Here is a 20040-nt window from a genome sequence, read left to right as displayed (position 1 = left end):
TGGAGTCCAAGATGTAGCTTTTTTACAGTTTCTCTGAGCATTACAGTCTGACCTTGGGATGAACTTGCTGGGATGTCCCCTCCTGGGAAGATTGACAGCTCTGATAAAAGTTTTCCACTTGTGAATAATCCTTTTTTTTACAGGACATTGTTGTCGTCTCTCCTCTATGGGATTGTAACAATACACACACACACACACACACACACACACCTAAATGCTCTCGAACAGCAAAGTAACTTCTAGTTTGAAAGAGGTGCTCACGCTTGCCAATGGTCAGTTATTTAAGTGCATTCATTTAGCAGCACCTGGCTGCTACTGACCCTTTTCTTTTTTATTATATATAACTGTAAAACCTTTGAATGACTTTTTCACCTGATAATCTTTAGACTATTAAAGAATAACCACATCAATGTATGAAAAACTGGATGGATACCTGTTGTGCTGTTGACTCTGAAGAAGAAGGTGGGCTTCATCAGTGTTGGGTCCAAACCAAACATCTCAACAATCACTGCCTGGATCCTCTCTCGAACATCTCTGACCATGAAAAAATAAAAAAATCAATTTCCAGCAGCATGATTTATGACTGTACAGGTGTGCCATCGAGGTCCAACCTGAAGTTGCAGAGAAGTGCGTGAAGGCGACCTGTGTTCTCCACAACTTCATGAGGAGTACAACCCAGGCAGCTGCAGTGAGGAGCATCCCAGCTGGTGAAGTGGAGCCACTGCCAGGTCTGGGAAGACTTGCTGCCAACAACGCAGGAAGAGAGGCCATCAGGGTGAGGGAGACCTTCACATCCTTCTTCTCTGCAGAGGGAGCTGTCCCATGGCAAGACACCGTGTAGTGCACGAGCACCCCCAAAACGGCTCTTTTAAGAGCCACCCACACATTACTGCAGGGCAAATTTTCTTTAATATGAGCACCAAAATAAATATATACCTGTGTCTGTGTCATTAATCCATATTTATACCACAGAGAACATTTGTGTCTGTTTTTATTTTACAGTATTATTGTGTTGTAACATCTTCAATTGGGCATGTCTACATTGCATTACAACACAATAATATTACCTAATAACATAAAACCACTGCTAACATACAAACATGATAACAAATGACTACTAAATGGAAAAAGACAGTAATTTTAAATTCAAACATAATTTTTTATTAGCAAAATATGTGTGTGTGTGTCTGCGTGTGTGTATATATGAGAGAGAGAGAGAGAGAGAGAGAGAGAGAGAGAGAGAGAGAGAGAGAGAGAGAGAGAGAGAGAGAGAGAGAGAGAGAGAGAGAGAGAGAGAGAGAGAGAGAGAGAGAGAGAGAGAGAGAGAGAGAGAGAGAGAGAGAGAGAGAGAGAGAGAGAGAGCCTGGTTCCTTCACTGCAGAGATTATTGTCCCAGCAGCCTATTCAACAGGTTCCAAATTTAAACAAATCGAGCTTGATTCAAAAATCAATTTGTGAATTTGAAATTTGACTAATTCCTTCTGCTGGGGCAATTACCTCTGCAATGAAGGATGCAGGCTCTTGAGGAAGAGTTCATCCTCAGATGGGGGTGGTTGATTGTTCCTTTTGAGGACCTCCAGCAGAAGCCCCTCTATTGGACCATGGCTTTCCTGCATCCTCCTCCTGGGCCTCTTTGGTGCTGTATGAAAATTGAAATATAGGGTGATTCAATTAGATCAGATTTTTTAATAATGACAGTTTGACATGACATTATTTCTGACTGAAAATTATGAAATCAGGCAAAGACACAAAGTTATGGATCAAACATGAAAAGGCAACAAATAAAGTAGTTGTTGTAGTGAAAACATAACTGCATAACTCAAACTCTTACCATTTCAAAAATGTAATCTAATTTGTCATGTGCTTACCTGTGACTGCTCTTGATGTCGATGGAGCAGCAGCAGCAGATGCCTCGGTGTCACTGGCATCGGAGGACTGATCAGGGATGTCTGTTAGTAACAATAAAACAAATATATTTTTGATAGATTTGAACTCACCAACCATTTTATAAATGCATCCGTATTAATACATCATAAAGTTAGCCATTATATTATCTAGACGTTGATTTTCCCCTAACTACAACCTAGTGACATTTAATAAAAAAAAAATGGTTATTCATCTATGTGACACTATTTCTCATATGTTTCCCTTGCTGTGTGTGTCTTCATTGAAAACCAACCTCTCACGTCACTCTCTGCTGCTGCTCCTGAGGCCTGGTCCTCACCTGCTGCTCCCTCATCCTGCGTGTCCTCTGTGGACCTCTCTTCCTCGACCCCCAGCCCCATGTTGCCACTTGTTTCCCTGGGGGTGACGAAGGGGTCGAAAAAAGAGGACCGCAGAGTACCTCCACCTTTTCCCTGTCCCTGCTGCCGACCCACTCTTCCTTCCTGCCTCCTTTCTCTCTTTATCCCTGAGCCCCTTCCACTTCCTCCGGCATATCTCAACTGAAAAGAACAATAACGTAAACAGATAAATATTAAATATGCCGGACGGCGAAGTGGTGTCGTAGAGCACCGGGAGCCCACAGACAGCGACTATATTTTTTTCCTCCATTTTTCCTAGGAATAGGCGGGATCGCGGGACGCATGACGTAGTCCAGAATATCAACGCTGATAGCCTGTCTGACGCGAATATTTCACCAAAGTTGGATTTTCTGAACTCGCGCGGATTCGAATCTTTTCCCTCCTCGCGCGGCGGCATTCGCGCCGCCGGCTCGAATCCGCATCTTTGCATTGACTTTGTATGTAATCACGTCGCGCGAACGATTCCGGTGTGAACGCAACATCGTTTTAGGCACTATTGTCAAAGCAACAATTTCAATATCACAATAACCTTACTGAGTCTTAGCAGCTAAGGATTTTGATGTTTTCTAGAGGTGAATGTGATGATTTGTGAGCGTGGAGGACCCAAAAGGCAGGAGATCAGGTAGTTGTTAACAAACAAAGGTTTATTTTGGTAATCCAAAACTCAAAGAGCCGCTGGGGAAGCGGTGTAGGAGGGTCCAGTGGTTCCTCTCAGGATAATAATAATCCACGAACACGGGGCTCAGGTCAGTGCAGTCGGTGAAGGCTTCAGGCACGGGTTGGAGACTGAATCATCTGACAGGGCTTGTGGAGGTGAACCAGGCTTTTATGGAGTGGTGAGGTGATTACTGGATCTGATTCAGGTGTGATCCATTGTGCTCCTAGCTCCGCTGGGAAGTAGGTCAGCCCCGCCCACTGAACCAGCACCTGCCCTGCAGGCAGACAGTAAAAAACCCCAAAACATACACAGTAACACATAATATGAACATAGAAACAAAACAGAAAAAACCCCAGTCCATAACAGTACCCCCCCGCTAAGGAGCGCCACCTGGCGTCCTACCAGGCTTGTCAGGGAATCTATGGTAAAAGTCAGTCAACAATGTGGGATCCAGAATCAGGGAGCGTGAAATCCAAGATCGTTCCTCGGGGCCGTATCCCTCCCAATCCACCAGAAACTGGTGACCGCGGCCTCGTCTGCGAACATCCAATATGCGGTTGACTGTGAACGCCGGGTGGCCGTCGATGATACGGGGAGGAGGTGGTGGGTCAGAGGGGGGTTGGAGGGGGCTGTCAAAAACAGGTTTCAACAGGGACACATGAAACACAGGATGTACCTTGAGAGCCGCAGGTAGTTTCAGCCGGACAGCGCTAGGATTAATGATTCGGTCGATGATATAGGGGCCGATGTATCTGGGGGCCATCTTTCGGGACTCGGTCTGGAGAGGAAGGTCTCGGGAGCAGAGCCAGACCTGTTGACCCACCTTGTACTCTGGGGCAGGGATGCGATGTTTGTCAGCGATCCGCTGATTTCGGGCAGTTGTCCGGATTAGAGTGGCTCGGGCCTCCCTCCAGACACGACGAGCACGGCGGTAGTGGGCCTGGACCGAAGGGACAGCGACCTCTGTTTCCTGACTGGGGAATAGGGGGGGTTGAAAACCATTAGAGACCATGAAAGGAGACATACCCGTAGCAGAGCTGACCAGGGAGTTGTGGGAGTATTCCACCCATGGTAAGTACGTGGACCAGGAGGCTGGGAGACGTGCTGCCACGCACCGCAGTGATGATTCCAGACTCTGGTTTGCCCGCTCCGTCTGACCATTTGATTGGGGATGATATCCGGATGTTAGGCTGGTAGTCACCCCCAGAGCTTGGCAGAAAACCCTCCACACCCGAGAAGTGAACTGCGGGCCTCTGTCTGAGACAATGTCCTGGGGAATGCCGTGTAGACGAAAAACATGCTGGACTAGGAGATCAGAGGTTTCCAGTGCTGAGGGAAGCGGAACAAAATGGACAGATTTTGAGAAACGGTCAACTATTGTCAGAATAGTGGTATTACCTTCAGAGGGGGGAAGACCGGTGACAAAATCCACAGCTATGTGTGACCAGGGGCGATGTGGGATGGGTAAGGGTTGGAGGAGGCCCGCTGGAGCACGGTGAGAGGACTTGTTTCTGGCGCAGACGGAACAGGCTGTGACAAACTCCCTTGTGTCTGTGGTCATGGTCGGCCACCAGAAACGCTGCTGGAGCAGGAACAGGGTGCGGTGAATTCCGGGGTGACAGGCTATCTTGGATGCATACCCCCACTGGAGCACAGGGCTTCTCATAGCCTGGGGGACATATAGTCGTCCAGGAGGACATTCATCAGGTACCATTCCTCCGTGTTGAGCCTCTTGGACCCTTTGTTCGATTTCCCACCTGGCTGCCCCGATCACAACGGATGGTGGTAGGATTGTTTCCTCCAAAGCTCCCTCCTCCTCTGGTGTGAACTGCCTAGACAGGGCATCAGGCTTAGTGTTTCTCGAGCCTGGGCGATAGGAGAGGGTGAAATCAAACCTTCCTAAGAACAGAGCCCACTGGCTTGGCGTGAGTTAAGTCGGCGAGCAGAACGGAGATAAGCCAGATTTTTATGGTCAGTCCAGACGATGAACGGTGGGGCCGCCCCCTCCAACCAGTGCCGCCACTCCTGAAGGGCCAAGACCACCGCAAGCAATTCTCGGTTTCCCACATCATAGTTTCTTTCTGCTGGAGTGAGGCGTCTGGAGAAAAAAGCACATGGGTGAAGTTTGTGGTCTGCAGGTGAGCGCTGGGAGAGGACAGCCCCGACCCCAGAATCTGAGGCATCAACTTCCACGATGAACTGAAGGCCCGGATCAGGATGGATTAACACTGGGGCTGCGGTAAACTTTGTTTTTAGCTTCTCAAAAGCTGCTTGTGCCTCTGGTGACCATACAAATCTTTGTTTTGCTGATGTTAACTGGGTGAGAGGAGCAGCAAGGCGACTATAATTGCAAATAAATCGTCTATAAAAATTAGCAAAACCCAGAAACCTTTGTAGCTGTTTACGAGTGGCTGGGGAAGGCCACTGTTCTACTGCCCTGATTTTTTCAGGGTCGGGTTTGAGCTGCCCCTTCTCGACTATGTGGCCCAAGAAACTGATGGAGGTGGTGTGAAAGTCACACTTTTCTGCCTTCACATATAATTTGTTCTCGAGTAATCTTTTTAACACCTGTCTTACATGGTCTACATGCTCTGCCAAACTGTGAGAGAAAATCAGGATATCATCAAGGTATACGAAAACAAACCTGTTTAGCATGTCCCGGAGCACGTCATTAACTAAAGCCTGGAAAACAGCAGGAGCGTTAGTTAAACCAAAAGGCATGACCAGGTATTCAAAGTGTCCCAAGTGTGTGTTAAATGCTGTTTTCCATTCATCCCCCTCTTTAACTCTGACAAGATGGTAAGCATTTCTCAAGTCCAATTTTGTGAAAATGACTGAGTCGTGAAGTGGTGTGAAGGCCGAATCCAGCAGTGGAAGAGGGTATTTGTTTTTTACGGTGATAGTGTTAAGTCCAGTGTAATCGATGCAAGGCCGCAGAGTTTTGTCTTTCTTTTCCACAAAAAAGAAACCAGCTCCAACTGGGGACGAGGAGGGACGAATGAGACCTGCCGCTAATGAGTCATTGATATATTTTTCCATGGTTTCCTTTTCGGGTCTGGAGATGTTGTATAGTCGCTGTGTGGGAAGAGATGAACCAGGGAGCAGATCAATGGCGCAGTCGTACGGTCGGTGTAGTGGAAGGGTGAGAGCTCGATCTTTACTGAACACCTGCTTCAGTTCATGATATTCATGGGGAACAGTGGTCAAGTCTATGTCTTCAGGAGGTGGGGGTAAAGCTGCAGAAGGTTTGGGGATGGCCGAAAAAAGGCAGTGTTGGTGACAGTGATCACTCCAATTTCTAATCGAGGCCGTCACCCAGTCTATGTGTGGATTGTGGGTTTGTAGCCAGGGCAGTCCAAGAACGATGGGGGTTAAAGGGGAGGATATGATAAATAATTCTGCCTGCTCATGATGGTTGCCTGATAGAGAGAGTTTAATTGGCTGAGTCTTGTGTGTGACGCTGTCAATGGGTTGACCGTCAATAGCTAGTACTCTTTTTGGTTGTTCTAACTGAAAAACTGGGAGATTATGTTCCCGTACTAGGTCAATGAAATTATCGTCTGCTCCAGAGTCAATTAAAATATCAACAGGTAATGAATGTTGGTTCCAGTGTATCGTACCTGTTAATCTGATGCGCTTAATGGAGGAAGCCGTGGAGGTTCGGCTCACCAGCGTCCTCCTTCCTGCTGATGAGCCCGTCCTTTTGGCGCTTCAAGACACTGTGCTCGGTAATGCCCCTTCTGGCCACAGTAGATACAGAGTCGATTTACAAGCCGACGTTGTCTTTCCTCTGGAGATAATTTAGCCCGGCCCAACTGCATGGGTTCCCCCATCATAGGAGCAGGAGGGTTGATGTCTGTGGCGCTGCTAGAGGGCGGGGAAAGGGTGGATGGAAAAAGGGCAACTTGGCTGGCTGGAGAAACGGTAAAAGGCCGAGGCCTCTGTCTCTGAGATTTTTCTCTCCGTCTCTCTCTCATTCTGTTGTCCAATTTTATTGTTAAGTCTATTAAAGCCTCTAAACTATCAGGCTCATCTCTGGTGGTCAGCTCGTCCTTTAATTCATCTGATATCCCCTGGCGGAAAATCCCCTGCAGTGCGGTGTCATTCCATCCACTTTCGGCAGCTAAAATGCGAAACTCCAGTGCGTATTGAGAAACTGACTGGGTACCCTGTCTCAAACTGAGCATTTGGCTAACTGCCTCCTTCCCTTTAACGGGATGGTCAAAAATCTTCTTCATTTTTTGGGTGAATTCGTCATACTTTTGGGTGAGTCCTGGGGAGTGAGTGGAGATGGCTAGAGCCCAGGCTGAGGCTTGGTCGGACAGGAGGCTCATGATAAATGATATTTTCGCTTGATCTGTAGCATAAGTACTTGGTTGCTGGTGAAAAACTAATGAACACTGGTGCAGAAACTGTGAACAGGTACCCAAGTTACCTGAATACCTGGCTGGTGTGGGGATGTAAGGTTCCCGGGGCGCAAGCATCGGTACCACGGCAGGCTGCGGGGCTGGGGCAGGTGGAGGAGGAGGAGGAGCGTGTGAGAGAGCAGCGACTTGATTTGCGATGGCGTCGATCCTTCCTCCTAGATTTGTGATGCCGGTGGCTAGTTGCTGCAGGTTGTCCATAATTTGCCGGAGAGTGGATTCATGTTGGTTCACCAGATGACTCTGAGCAGTGAGTACTCGCTTGAGGTTGTCCGTCTCCGCTGGGTCCATGTTGGTCAGATGATTCTGTGATGATTTGTGAGCGTGGAGGACCCAAAAGGCAGGAGATCAGGTAGTTGTTAACAAACAAAGGTTTATTTTGGTAATCCAAAACTCAAAGAGCCGCTGGGGAAGCGGTGTAGGAGGGTCCAGTGGTTCCTCTCAGGATAATAATAATCCACGAACACGGGGCTCAGGTCAGTGCAGTCGGTGAAGGCTTCAGGCACGGGTTGGAGACTGAATCATCTGACAGGGCTTGTGGAGGTGAACCAGGCTTTTATGGAGTGGTGAGGTGATTACTGGATCTGATTCAGGTGTGATCCATTGTGCTCCTAGCTCCGCTGGGAAGTAGGTCAGCCCCGCCCACTGAACCAGCACCTGCCCTGCAGGCAGACAGTAAAAAACCCCAAAACATACACAGTAACACATAATATGAAAATAGAAACAAAACAGAAAAAACCCCAGTCCATAACAGTGAAACTGCAATTAGAAAACAGTTTATGACAAGATCCAATATCTGTTCAATACGCCTTGTCGATGTTTGTGATTTGATTACGGTTATTCAATACATCTTGTGATGTATTGAATAACTTAAAGACTTAATAATCTTAGTGGTATAAACAACAAATAAGTGAAAATGGATACAGTGAAATACACTGATACCTTTCTAATTTTAATTGTAAAAAATGCCATTATATGAACACAATTATTATGAACTGGACTAACTGGATCAGAATGAATTTAATATAATAGGATGATAAATAGTTGGACTAAGATGGACTGAGATGACAATATAAGCCTATGGAATTAAAGTAAATAAGAGAGAATATTACTAAATTCATCTTAAAAAGGTGTCCCCTTAAAACAAACGAACAAACAGAAAAAAATAACAATGTCCAATAAAGGCATAGCTGATTTTCAATTAAAGCATCTTGGTCACCTGTACAGCTTGAAATCCTCTGCTGTGAACACATCACTGATCTGATCTCCAAAATACCTGCAGACACATCCTCCCACCACACAATGAGACACACACACACACACACACACACACACACACACACACACACACACACACACGCACACACACAAAGCAAAGAGGGAAAAAGAGAGCAGGGCTCTGTTAGCATAAATCTCAGTGTGGCACAGTGCACCACTAGCCAGATGCTACCAAGGCATTCAAACTCAGCGGATTCTAAACATCTGACTGCTACACATCTGGAAGTCCCCAGTGTGACAGGAAGTGAAGGATGGGGAGAGGTGGGGGAACACTATTGTCAGAGTTATCTGATTATAATCAGCCAGATGGTCTCTTAGGACATCCTGTCAACGACATGCCCAATGGGAGGACAGAGACGAATAAAAGGGAAGAGGTATGAATGAATGAGATGGACCGAAAAAAAAGCAGGAAATCCAAATGAAACTGGCTTCTGCCAGCAGTGATAAATGAGGCTCGTATGGGTCGCTGGACCTGAAAAAGAGAGCTCACAAAGACCAACATCAGTCAGAGTTGATGACTAACTCCATAATTAGGTGAACAAACTGCTGAAAACGCCATTCCTTCAGGAAAAGACAGCAGCCTGCTGTGAACTCCGAAAATAAACAAATAAAGACAAGCTATACTTTCCCACCTGTATATGTTGACAAATTGTTTCCCCATTGACAACGCTCCAGAGTGCAGAGGTCCGTTTCACAAAGCAGGCTTAGTGAAAACTCTGAGTTTATTAACCCTGAAATGAGGGAAACTCTGAGTTTTCCGTTTCACAAAGAGAGGTAACTCAAACCAGAGAAAGAGGGGTAACTCTAGCCTGTTTCACAAAGAGAGGTAACTTAAGCTCTCGGTCAGTTACCGTAGTAACAGACTCTATGAACCTAACCTGGTCGGGACCAGGTTTACTCGAAAAACCTGGAGTTTCTCTCTGTCTCCGCCCTCTTTCAGCCACACACGCCATTTGATTTCCTCATTCATTCAGTCAGCAGAGCTAGTTCTTCTACTTCTAGAAGTCCATTAGGCACAGTAGGAGGCGACTTTTTTCACGAACATGGCATGTCCTTTTGACAACGTGGATGAAGGTGTAGCTTTATTGCGCAGATAATTAAATATTTGTCGGGAGATGGTTATCAGACCGCGCATAGATGTTTTAGCATTTCCAGACAATTGTATTTTTGTGCGGCACCATCAGAATTTTGTTGGGACAAAAGAAAAAAAGACATAAAAGACAAATACATATTTGTAGGAATGAAAGATGAAAGATATATATAGGTCTATTATATCTTATTAAGGCACTTGTGTCTTGGGGGTGGACTCCCTCCGGGGATTCCCTCAGCCACTGGCCTTCAGTTAGAGGTGGCGGTGCTTGGCACCACCCGTTTTACGGGCATCTGCCTTCTTTCTGTTGGCTGAGTAGAAGTCTGTGTTAGTTTAAATAGGCTTAATTATTTAACAGAACATGATAAGAAGACATTTATGTGTGTGAAAACAGCATTATGTTGGGGATAAAACAACTGCACAGTCAAATAGCCACTTAATATTTACTTTACAGTGTAAAACATGATCAAAATGAGGTACCTCCATGCCGAGGTCTCACCTGTTTGAACAATGTTTTTATATTTCATCTTAAACCTAAATGAAATAAATGAATGGGCTACCATTCAAGCAGTTTTCCCCTGTAATATTATTGTGATTGCAAAAGACATTTAAACTTACACTTTTGTAGTTGCAGCGGTGTTGCACTTATTTCTAAAAACATGTTGAAACTCGCCGTATGAGCGCATTAAGAGCCCCTCCTCCTCCCCGTTGCCATGGTGACTCGTTGAATCGGGGCTCCATTGATGCTGGCTTTTTAAAGTTGTGGCGCCCATGCCAAACTCAAGGTGAAACTACTCAGAGTTGATTAAACTCACTCAAATCAGCCTTTCTGGAACCGAAAACTCAGAGTTTTCTATCTCAGAGTGGATCAACTCAGAGGTCAGGAATAGACTCGGAGTTTGTTGAACCTGCTTTGTGAAACGGACCCCAGGTCCAGTATGGAAGCCTGTTGTGGTCATTAAAAAAACATGAATTAGTGCAACAAAAAAAAAACAACAACAGTAAACTGAGCAAACACCTGCTGGCTGTTACATAACACATAAGTGGCCTAGTGACTGTTTCAAGGTTCAGCTCTGATCCCTCTGTAGCCCGTTTGTGGTGCTCTCAGCTGCCCTTTACTTGTTATTGCTTGTCAAATCCTTTGAGACGCTGTTCTGAAAATTTGTTAATTTCTCTGAGGGCAGCCTGCTGCTTCAATTGGTTCGCTTAAATGTTTTAACACTCCGTAAACAGCTCCTTTACTGGCTGAGGACCAGAGGGCAGAACATTGGCAGGGCAGACCGGTGACTTTCAGACTGGAAAAAATAAATACATGCTGTATGTATGAGTCCACGTTTCATGTATCAGAGCGTCTCTTCAAACTGGAGCTCTGGTTATTGTACCAGCCTGCCCTCTACAGCTGAGATCATCCATTACAGCAATAAGTCTGAACAATATGGAACTAACTGCACGTGTGTGTAGGGTGACCAGCTTCCAATTCACCAGATGTGGGACAAAGACTATGTTTGTTTGGGACAATGTGGGATACCAATGCATCGAGGTAGTCTAAAATAACTTACAAAAAAATAAACATCTCTATTCTGCCTCTTAATTTGTAACATTATGCTTTGCCATCTGGTTGATTCAGTAGCACACAACAGACTGCAAATAAAAAATTAACAAATATATCTTATTTAAGTGCAACTTTCCCAAGTTCTCTCACGTAAGAAAACATAGTAAGCATGATGGCTTTCATACTATTTCACAGTGCCACTCAAATTAACACACCTGACTGTGTACAATTAATCAGAATATAGACAGTCAGGACTACACTTGTTCTTTCAATTATAGTGCTTGTCTGTGTCGTTTCACGTCTTATTGACCTCGGTGTGAAACGGAAAAATGACTTAAGCAAACTTCACACAAAATTTTACCAGACTCGCCTTGCACTGGTTTCACCCAGGGGGAGATAGTTTTCCAGTCTTTGTTGTAGCTGCATTTTCTTTTATTAGTTGTACGAGTCGTGCTTTCCTCCCTTTCCGACCATATCTCGTGCTGCAAGCCGTTCTGACCTGATTTGCATTGTTTTTTGTTGGTGGGCGCGCCCTTAACCTGAGTCCGAGTTCCCGTTTGATTGACATGATCAAACAGCCCGCCCTGCCCCCTGATGACAGCCCCCACTGCCTTCTCCACTCTTTTGATAAATGCCAGATTATAAAACACGCATTTTAAAACTGGAGTCTGACTGTCAACAACAATGCAGGACAACGTCTCAATTTGTGGGACGTGTGAAAAGTAATGAAAATGCGTGACTGTCCCACACAGAGGAGGACATCTGGTCACTCTGTATGTGCGTGTGTGTGGTAATAATTTTTAATTCTTTAAAAGGTGCTGATTTTCATTTGGGACAACTTTGTTAATGTGAACTGTTGGGGTAAAAGTTCTTCAAAGGAGGCATGTGTAATACTTAATAACCCTGATCGTTGTATGAAGGGGCCCTCAGTAGTGACTTCAGACACCTAATTGGGCTCTCAAACACAGGAAAAAAAGCATTTTCCATAAAAGTTGCTCTGTATGAATGGTGAACTACATTTAACTGTCACAGAAGGAAAATAAAGGTGTCCAACTGCAAAAAAAAAACTTTTGAAAGACACTGACATTTAAAGCTATACTGCTGTTGAAGGTAAAACGATTCATAAGCAAGAGCACTGTACAGTAGTGGAATTGGACATAATGCCAAATATCCTTTATGCTTCTCACAAGGTCTAAGATCCCTGTTTGTGCACAAAAAGAGTATTAATCTGCCTCTTAATGTCATCTAAGGCTACAGAGCCTAACTGATCGTGGAAATGAAGCCTTTTTCAAAGGCAAAACTAAACTTTCCAAAGTTTTTTTTTGTTTTGTTTTGTTTTTTTATTTGCAGCCAACACAGCTCATGGCACACAGACTGATCTTTAGCAGCCACAACAGCCAGGATAGTGTTGCTGTCTGTGTGCATGTATGCGTGGTGCTGAAGGAACGAGTCCTTGGGCTTGCATGTCCGTTGGGATTATTCGGGACAGACTTTATCAACAATAATTTCATAAAAGGACATGATACTGTGGCATCCCTTCACTGGCGTGTAGCTGAAACGATGACGAAGGCCAAGTTAGGAGCTGAGCTGAGTTAAGCCCATCAGGACTCAACAAAGGGTGCCAGGACCCCCCCCCCCCCCCCCCCCCATGTCCAGCATTTCTTTTTAATTCAAGTGTTTCTAATTCCTCATAAGAACAATCTTCATCCGGTGTATAAGCGTGTTTCTGACTGTCTGACTGAATTCTAGTGTCTTTCTTTCACGTTTAAAATCGTACATACTCGCACGCCAAGCTACCAAACTCCTGAGGGAAAAGGAATGTATTAAGACTGTTTTAGCAGGAGGACACAGCTGGGTAATTTGTTCCAAGATCACTCTTGCCCGTCTTGGTTTTAATTCTCTTTACACTCAGGAGACACGTGGTTCAGGAGCTGAGGGATCTAACAGTGAAATATCCAATTTAGGGCCTTATAAACAAGCAGGAATGCTCAGAAATCTATACTGCAATGTACCGGCAGCCAGTGGAGTGTTTCCAGGAGAAGTGGTATTTGTATTTTCCTCGTCCCAGTTTTGTAAGATAGAAAAAAAAATGTTGTTCAATATGGATTTAAGCTTTCAATGGAACAAATTGGCTTTGGGCTAAGTACCATGGAGGCTACATTCCAGAGACTGAATGACCAAAGCCAACAAGCTTGTTTATTTCTGTGTTGTTTTTTTATTCGCTACAAGTAAGATTAAGATCAGATTTCTTGTCATGCATACATACGAAATTTGTCCTCCGCTTTTAACCCATCCAGGTTGGCACCTGTTGACACACACGCACAGGGTCACACACTCAGAGACAGATGCCAACCTGGCGCAGTGGGCAGCTGGGTACCTTGGCTGTGACAAGGAGGTGGACTTACACCCCACCAGCTGTCAGTTCCACCAATCTTTTCTTGAGTGGCGAGAGTGGGAATCGAACCGCCAACCTTCCAGTTATTGGATGACTGTCTCTAACCACTGAGCCAAGTTTAATATAACTGTGCAAACCCATATGTTCTATGGAATATTACCTGGTTATGACGAGAAAAATAACTCTACAAGTTTATTTACATTAACTGGATATAGATACCAAAGTGGACTTCACAAACTGAATTCCTTTGTTCCTTAAATCATTTATGTAGGTAATAAAACATGCAAAACAACCATTTTAGACTCAGAAATTCATACGTGGAGAATTCCCTTCCTAAAGACAGTGTGTTTGTCTCACGACTGTATCACTCATGAACAGACATGCTCAGTCCTCCTTCAGACCCGGCCAGCGCCAGCCCCCTCTCAGCCAGCCTGTGTGCCAGAGACAAAGCATCCAAACATAATGTAGCTGCACGGCACTGACAGAAGATGATAAATGAAGAAATTAAAAAATACAAGTAGGGAAAAAGACATGAGGCTATGTACATATTTACCGCCTGAGGGCGTGAGCTTCTTCCCTCGTCACCATGGCGTCTGTGACGGCACGGCCGCACCTCTGAGGTTGTGCAACCTGTGGCACACATGCAGGGGAGCATTTTACTGCAGAAACACAGCATCTTTGCGTAATATCCTCCATATATCCTCCACAGCACAGACAGAGAGTACCAAATAAGAGCAAGAGAACGCAGAGCGTATATTGTGTATAAATAAATCACAAAGTTCAGGGCTTCCCTGCAACTTCTTCCCAATTAGACCTCATAACGTTTCTAAAGATGCAGAGTTTGACCTCTGAGCATCGCTCAAGTTTAATAAAGTCACATTTTTAAAGATGGGCTCAAAATTGGTTTCCACACCTCTCTTGGATCTCCAGTTTGTCAACAAATATGTGATAAAAAAATGTATTAAAACCTGAACTGGACACCTGTGATCTCCGATCCCTCAGACGGCGCCGCATCAACCACGTGGAAAGAGGATTACTGTGGGAAATCTTTGTCAAATCTAAAATTAAAACGTATGTTAACCCTGTACTGCGGTCAGAACAATCAGTACTCTGGTTCTTTTCCAGAAGAAATGGACGCTGTGTTCTCCAGATCAAAGACCAAAAGGAGCATCCAGATTGTAATCAGTAACAAGACATAAAGCCGGGCTCTGGTACGGGGTTGTATCAGTGCTCCTGGGACAGCTCATTTACAATTCTGTGATGGCAGCATTAACGCCGGAAAGTTCACTGAGATTTCAGAGCAATATATGCTGCCTTCAAGACGACATATTTTCCAGCAATCTTCATGTATTTTTAAACAAGAAGATGTGAAACCTCATACTGTTCTTATTACAGAGGCCTGGCAGGCGGTGATGCAGCCACTGGACTGGCTGCCTGCAGTCCTGACCTGCCCTCAATAGAAAGTGTTGGAGAACTTTGAAATAAAAATGCAACAGCGACAGAAGTGTTGTTGCACTCCTTAAGATGTATTTGCAGTAGGAATGGGACAGAGAAAACCGTGGAACTCTTCCCTGCTTAGTATCCTTATTGCCAGAATGACACAAGTGTGAGAAGGAACGCATTTTGGAATGTGCCGCAGGGCTGAAATGCAAAAAATTCAGCCATATAGTTTAATAGTTCCACACACTGTTTTGTTCCTCATTCAGAGACTTGTGCTGTAGTGCCATCTGATGGATTAAATGTTTGCTTTTTCACAGTCAAAGCATTTCAGACATATCAAACTGGTTCTATTTTAGTGTTTTAAGAAATTCATTTAGAAAAATAATGATCTAATACTTCTCTTCAAGATTCTTCTTTCTCTAACGTCTGACAGGCCCAAATCCAACACCAGGAATGTGTCCCTGAATAACGAGTTATCTATCGAGTCAGTTTAGCTTTCACTCCAAGTCACACTGACACATTACAACTGCAGCCTCACCTGGGTACCGTTTGTGGTTCTCGTAGTCCTCAGAGCACTGGACACTGTAGACTAGAGTTCTCAACGGGCCTGAAAATTACAACCCAACCCGACCCGGCCCGGCCCGTGGCTTTCAAAGCCTGGCTGAGCCCGATGTAACCCGACACATCAATATGAATTATCGACCCGAACCCGGCCCGACGCCGGGGGTCGAGTTTCCCCATGTTATCCTATGGAGACTGACGGGCTGTGGGTCATTACGGCACTTATGTGCAGTGGCCTAACCCACGTAAAAACCTAGTGAAACGATATTTTTTCCACAATAGAAACATGATATGAATGGGAAAACTTACTGTTCTTGCTATAAAAAAAAAAAAGCAGAATCATCCGCAGCTGCTGCGTCGTGGTGGTGGTCGAATGCCCACAGCTTACTGTATGGCGGCTCAGGCTGGACGTCCCTGTTTTTTTGCTGTCATTTTTTAACAGCACCTTGCATTTTGAGCATTGCACATAACCTGTGGAATTTCCATCAGAATCCAGCACCACTCCAAACACTTTCCAGACCTTTGATTTTCCCACTCCTGTAGCGACGGTGAATTCATCTGTCATGTCTGTCCCCGCTCCATGCAGACTTTCGTTACGATAGATAGATAGATAGATAGATAGATAGATAGATAGATAGATAGATAGACAACCACACACAACACAGCATACTAACATCACAGATCACAGTTCACATACACAAAACAAGGAATGAACAAAACTGTACAAGAAGAGGAGTGGGATGCTTGTGATGAATGTGCTCATAGACTGACGCTGCCTATTGGAGCTGACGCATCAGCGCGGCCGCCATCTTGGATGGGTCTCCAATGCCCCCTATTTGCATTTATTTCAACTAAGGACGGTGCATATCCCCAACTACAATGACCATATCTCCCCAATATTTACCGGATTTTTACACGGTTTGCTTTGTTACAAACGACAGAGATTTAGTCATGATACAGGGCGCTGTCACACATTAAAAACATATGCTTTCATGCTGAAAGACTTTGCATTATGCTCTTTAACAAAGACATATGGTAGGCTATGGCATATTGATAAATGTATAAATTAATTTAAATATAAGTTTTATATTTTAATAAAGAACCAAGTTTGATTGTTAATTTGAATTCATTTCTCTCGCACACAGTTAACACTCCGGCAAAGAATGACTGGAAACCACCTCCTCTTATACTGCTCGGGTGATGAGGCTGATGTACTGCACCTGGGAGGAATTCAAGCACCTGGGGCTTGATGAAGTCAGCCCAGCACACCGGCGCCCTCTGGTGGAGAGACCTAGCCAAAGCCCCAATCCCTGACAGGAGGAGGAATATTGGGCTTTTGTTGACATGTTTAGACTTGTGAAATAGGCAGTTCCATCATTTTTTACTCTTATCCGGGAAAAAAAAAGAAAAAGAAAAATATATAATTGTTATATTTTTCATAGCCGAGAGAAGGTTCAGCTGTTGAATAAAAGATTTTTGTGTCTGAATAGCTGAGTGAACATTCTCAAAGTGTGAAGATTCCATCATTTTTGCCAGTTGTTTGTGTTTCTGTGCTTCTTTTTCCTCTCACACGAGGTGTTTGGCTTCCAATATTTTTCTAACTGTGATTTTCCAAATAATTGTGTGTGAATTGGACCGAAAGCAGCAGCTAACTCGCTCTGTTTGATACCCATTCAGAGTATAAAAACCAAAAAATGTAAAATAGAATTGTGTTGGGTCACAAAACAAGCGGTTGAGAGAGCCTTGAGGTGCTGGCAGACTTTATAAAGTCACACACAGGCCGTCTCTACGGCGCAGCATGGAAAGCATCTCTCATCAGGTGACTTTAAGCACGGGACTTCCACGGGAAGTTCCCTTTAAAGTTGAAGCCACAGAGAGTAGAGGTTGGTTTTGTGAAAATATTTGATTTTTTATTGATGATGTGAGCGAGAACAAAATACACAAAAGACTCGGATGTAAACAGACACATATCACCACACTGATGACACTTTTTTTGTGTGCTCGTTTCCCCTTTTGAGTTTAACTAGAAGTTGCTTCAGGGGAAGATTGTGTCACAGACAGAATGAAGACCAGTAAAGCAGACTCAACTCTCGACTCCAAACACTTAAAAAGGCAGAAACAATACTGAATATCATTGTTCTGATCTTATTTCAGGCTAAAATTAACAGCTTTGGTTAATGATACTTAAATCTGGATAATATCCCTTAGTCATCATCACCTGTCACAGCAGCAGCCATGTGACATTTGAATTATATTAAATCATGATAAAAAATGTAAAAAATACTACCTTTTATCACAGTGGACCCTGGTGTGCAAACAGCTAGAAATGTCAGTCAAGCTTACAGTAGCTGGGACATCATGCAGGGACATTTCTCTGCCTCATCCCTGCAGGGCCGGAAGGAGGTCTGCGATGCTCTCCACGTAATAAAGCGGCACCATCCCCTGCCTCTCCACACACCCGCTACTCTGATGGCCCTCGGCCTCGGCCACGGTGCTGACCCCCGTCAGGGTGAGGAGGGTCTTCAGGCCACAGTTGGAGCCCAGCATGATGTCCGCGTCCAGACGGTCTCCGACCATCAGGCAGCGCTCCCGTTTCACGCCGAACTGAGGGGCCACGCAGTCGAACACGGCCTGCAGCAGGAAGCCCGTACCTGAGGGGCAGAAGGCTTTTATTTTTGATAATTAAGATTGGACCGTGTTTAAAACACTGTATTAATAAGGTTATTTCTTTTAAAGATTGGCTAAACTCCTCCAGAGCCACAGAACACAGGGCTTAAGTAAATATTTTGCATGACAACAAGAGTAAAGGATTGGTGACATTTATACAGACACATTAACTTTATAATACTGACTCTAGTTTCATTTCTTGATCTGAAAAAGTCACATATAAGGTCTTTAGTTCAGTTTGCTGCAGTGTATTAACCAGCTTAAAGTGAAAGAATTGTACATCCTTGCCTGGGACATCCTTTCCTCCCTCCAGAGGCAGCCTGCTGTCTCTGTTGGTTCCCACAAACAGACAGTCCTGCTGGATCAGCTACTGCAAGGCTCGGTTCAGCTCCGTGGAACTGAAGTGTTTGTCGAAGCCGACCACCACCGCCTTCACCTCGGGATCCAGAGGCACGCTGCTTTCTGGAGATGTGCTCAGGTCCCACCCCGGTGTGCTGGATCCCCACGACCTCCAGCTCCTGCTTCATGGTGTTGCGTCCTATCAGGTACACTTTGCCCTCCAGGTTGCAGACCGTCTTCAGGTACATGGCGGAGGATTACGCGGTCCCGAACACCATTGTATCCGCATACATCTTCCTCGTTTTGCTGCTGTTGTTAGTGACGAAGAAGACATTTTTACCGTGCTCCTTGAGCAGTTTTATGACTCGGGGAGCGCCGGGGAGGCTTCGTCCCCTCGCCAGATGACCCCGTCGCAGTCAAACAGGATGCTGTCCACCGACTCCAGCAGCTGTTTCACCAGCTCACCCCTGTGCTTTTTGACCCGGGCACCGGGGAGTTAAAAGAGATGTTGAGCGCTGGTTGAGTTAAAAACCTAAACTAAATGAAATGCTTTCAGCACCCGAACGTTACGGTTAGTGTACCGCGAGGAGACGACGAGCTCTTGGTGATTCGTGGCAGTTTAAAAACAGTTGAGACAACACCACTTCTGGTGACGTAACACGTAATCCACGTAAATTCGATAAACGTGTGACTGTGAACCATTCCATCTCAACGGGTCACGTTTTGTGTGACGTAGAATTTGCGTCACAAACATGAAAGAATTGACGTCACAGGCACAACTAACTTGGAACTGGTTATGGTCCAGTGCTTTAGATTCAAGAGGGTTTATTGTCATTCCAGCCATAAACACAGTACACAGTGCAATGAAATAACATGTCTCGAGAAGTTTTCAGAGCAAACAAACAGCAACAACAAAGAACAGCTGGGACGTGATTTTTATTCATCATTTCCCCTCTTTTTGTAAAACACAGCCACTTCAAAAAGAGCATAAAAACACATTTCAAAACTTTTAAATGAACTGAGGCAGTCGCAATACTCTGACTCCTGAAATAACCCACGCATTAAAACAAACCACCATGGACAATACTGCCACTCCCGTTCTGGATGAAAACCCCAAGCACAGACAAGCTGTGAGCACAGCTGTTTATTTTTTTGTTGCTCAAGCTTACTCAGAATCAAATTTGGAACCAAATCTAGAAAAAATTCACAACATCGAGAAACATTTGATCCAAAGTGTTTGGGTTGAAGTTAAGGACTATACATTTGATACATCCCCTGAAAGGATGATAAAAGTTGGCGAAAAAACTTTTGAGAAGTTTTGCTCCAAAGGGGG

The 20040-nt window shown here is 44.8% G+C and overlaps 1 protein-coding gene and 1 pseudogene across 1 annotated transcript in view; both read right to left on the bottom strand.

Moving 5' to 3' along the window:
• The window catches only part of LOC142373734 (2-oxoglutarate and iron-dependent oxygenase domain-containing protein 3-like), a 40379-nt gene extending 24113 nt beyond the window's left edge, over positions 1-16266 (bottom strand). Inside the window, exons 1-7 of the mRNA XM_075457110.1 lie at positions 16173-16266; positions 15668-15729; positions 14254-14330; positions 14081-14131; positions 9296-9355; positions 8605-8661; positions 434-534 (exon numbers count right to left, since the gene is read on the bottom strand). Coding sequence (XP_075313225.1) covers positions 434-534; positions 8605-8661; positions 9296-9355; positions 14081-14131; positions 14254-14330; positions 15668-15729; positions 16173-16266 — 502 coding nt within the window. The remainder of the gene's footprint in view (positions 1-433; positions 535-8604; positions 8662-9295; positions 9356-14080; positions 14132-14253; positions 14331-15667; positions 15730-16172) is intronic.
• A 1762-nt stretch (positions 16267-18028) lies between these two features.
• Positions 18029-19203, bottom strand: LOC142373733 (glycerol-3-phosphate phosphatase-like; annotated as a pseudogene).
• Between the last annotated feature and the right edge of the window lie 837 nt (positions 19204-20040).

Source organism: Odontesthes bonariensis, chromosome 23 (assembly GCF_027942865.1).
Source record: "Odontesthes bonariensis isolate fOdoBon6 chromosome 23, fOdoBon6.hap1, whole genome shotgun sequence".
Taxonomy (NCBI): Eukaryota; Metazoa; Chordata; class Actinopteri; order Atheriniformes; family Atherinopsidae; genus Odontesthes; species Odontesthes bonariensis.
The sequence above is the reverse complement of the archived record's forward strand: the minus strand, read 5'-3'. Positions and strand labels throughout refer to the sequence as shown.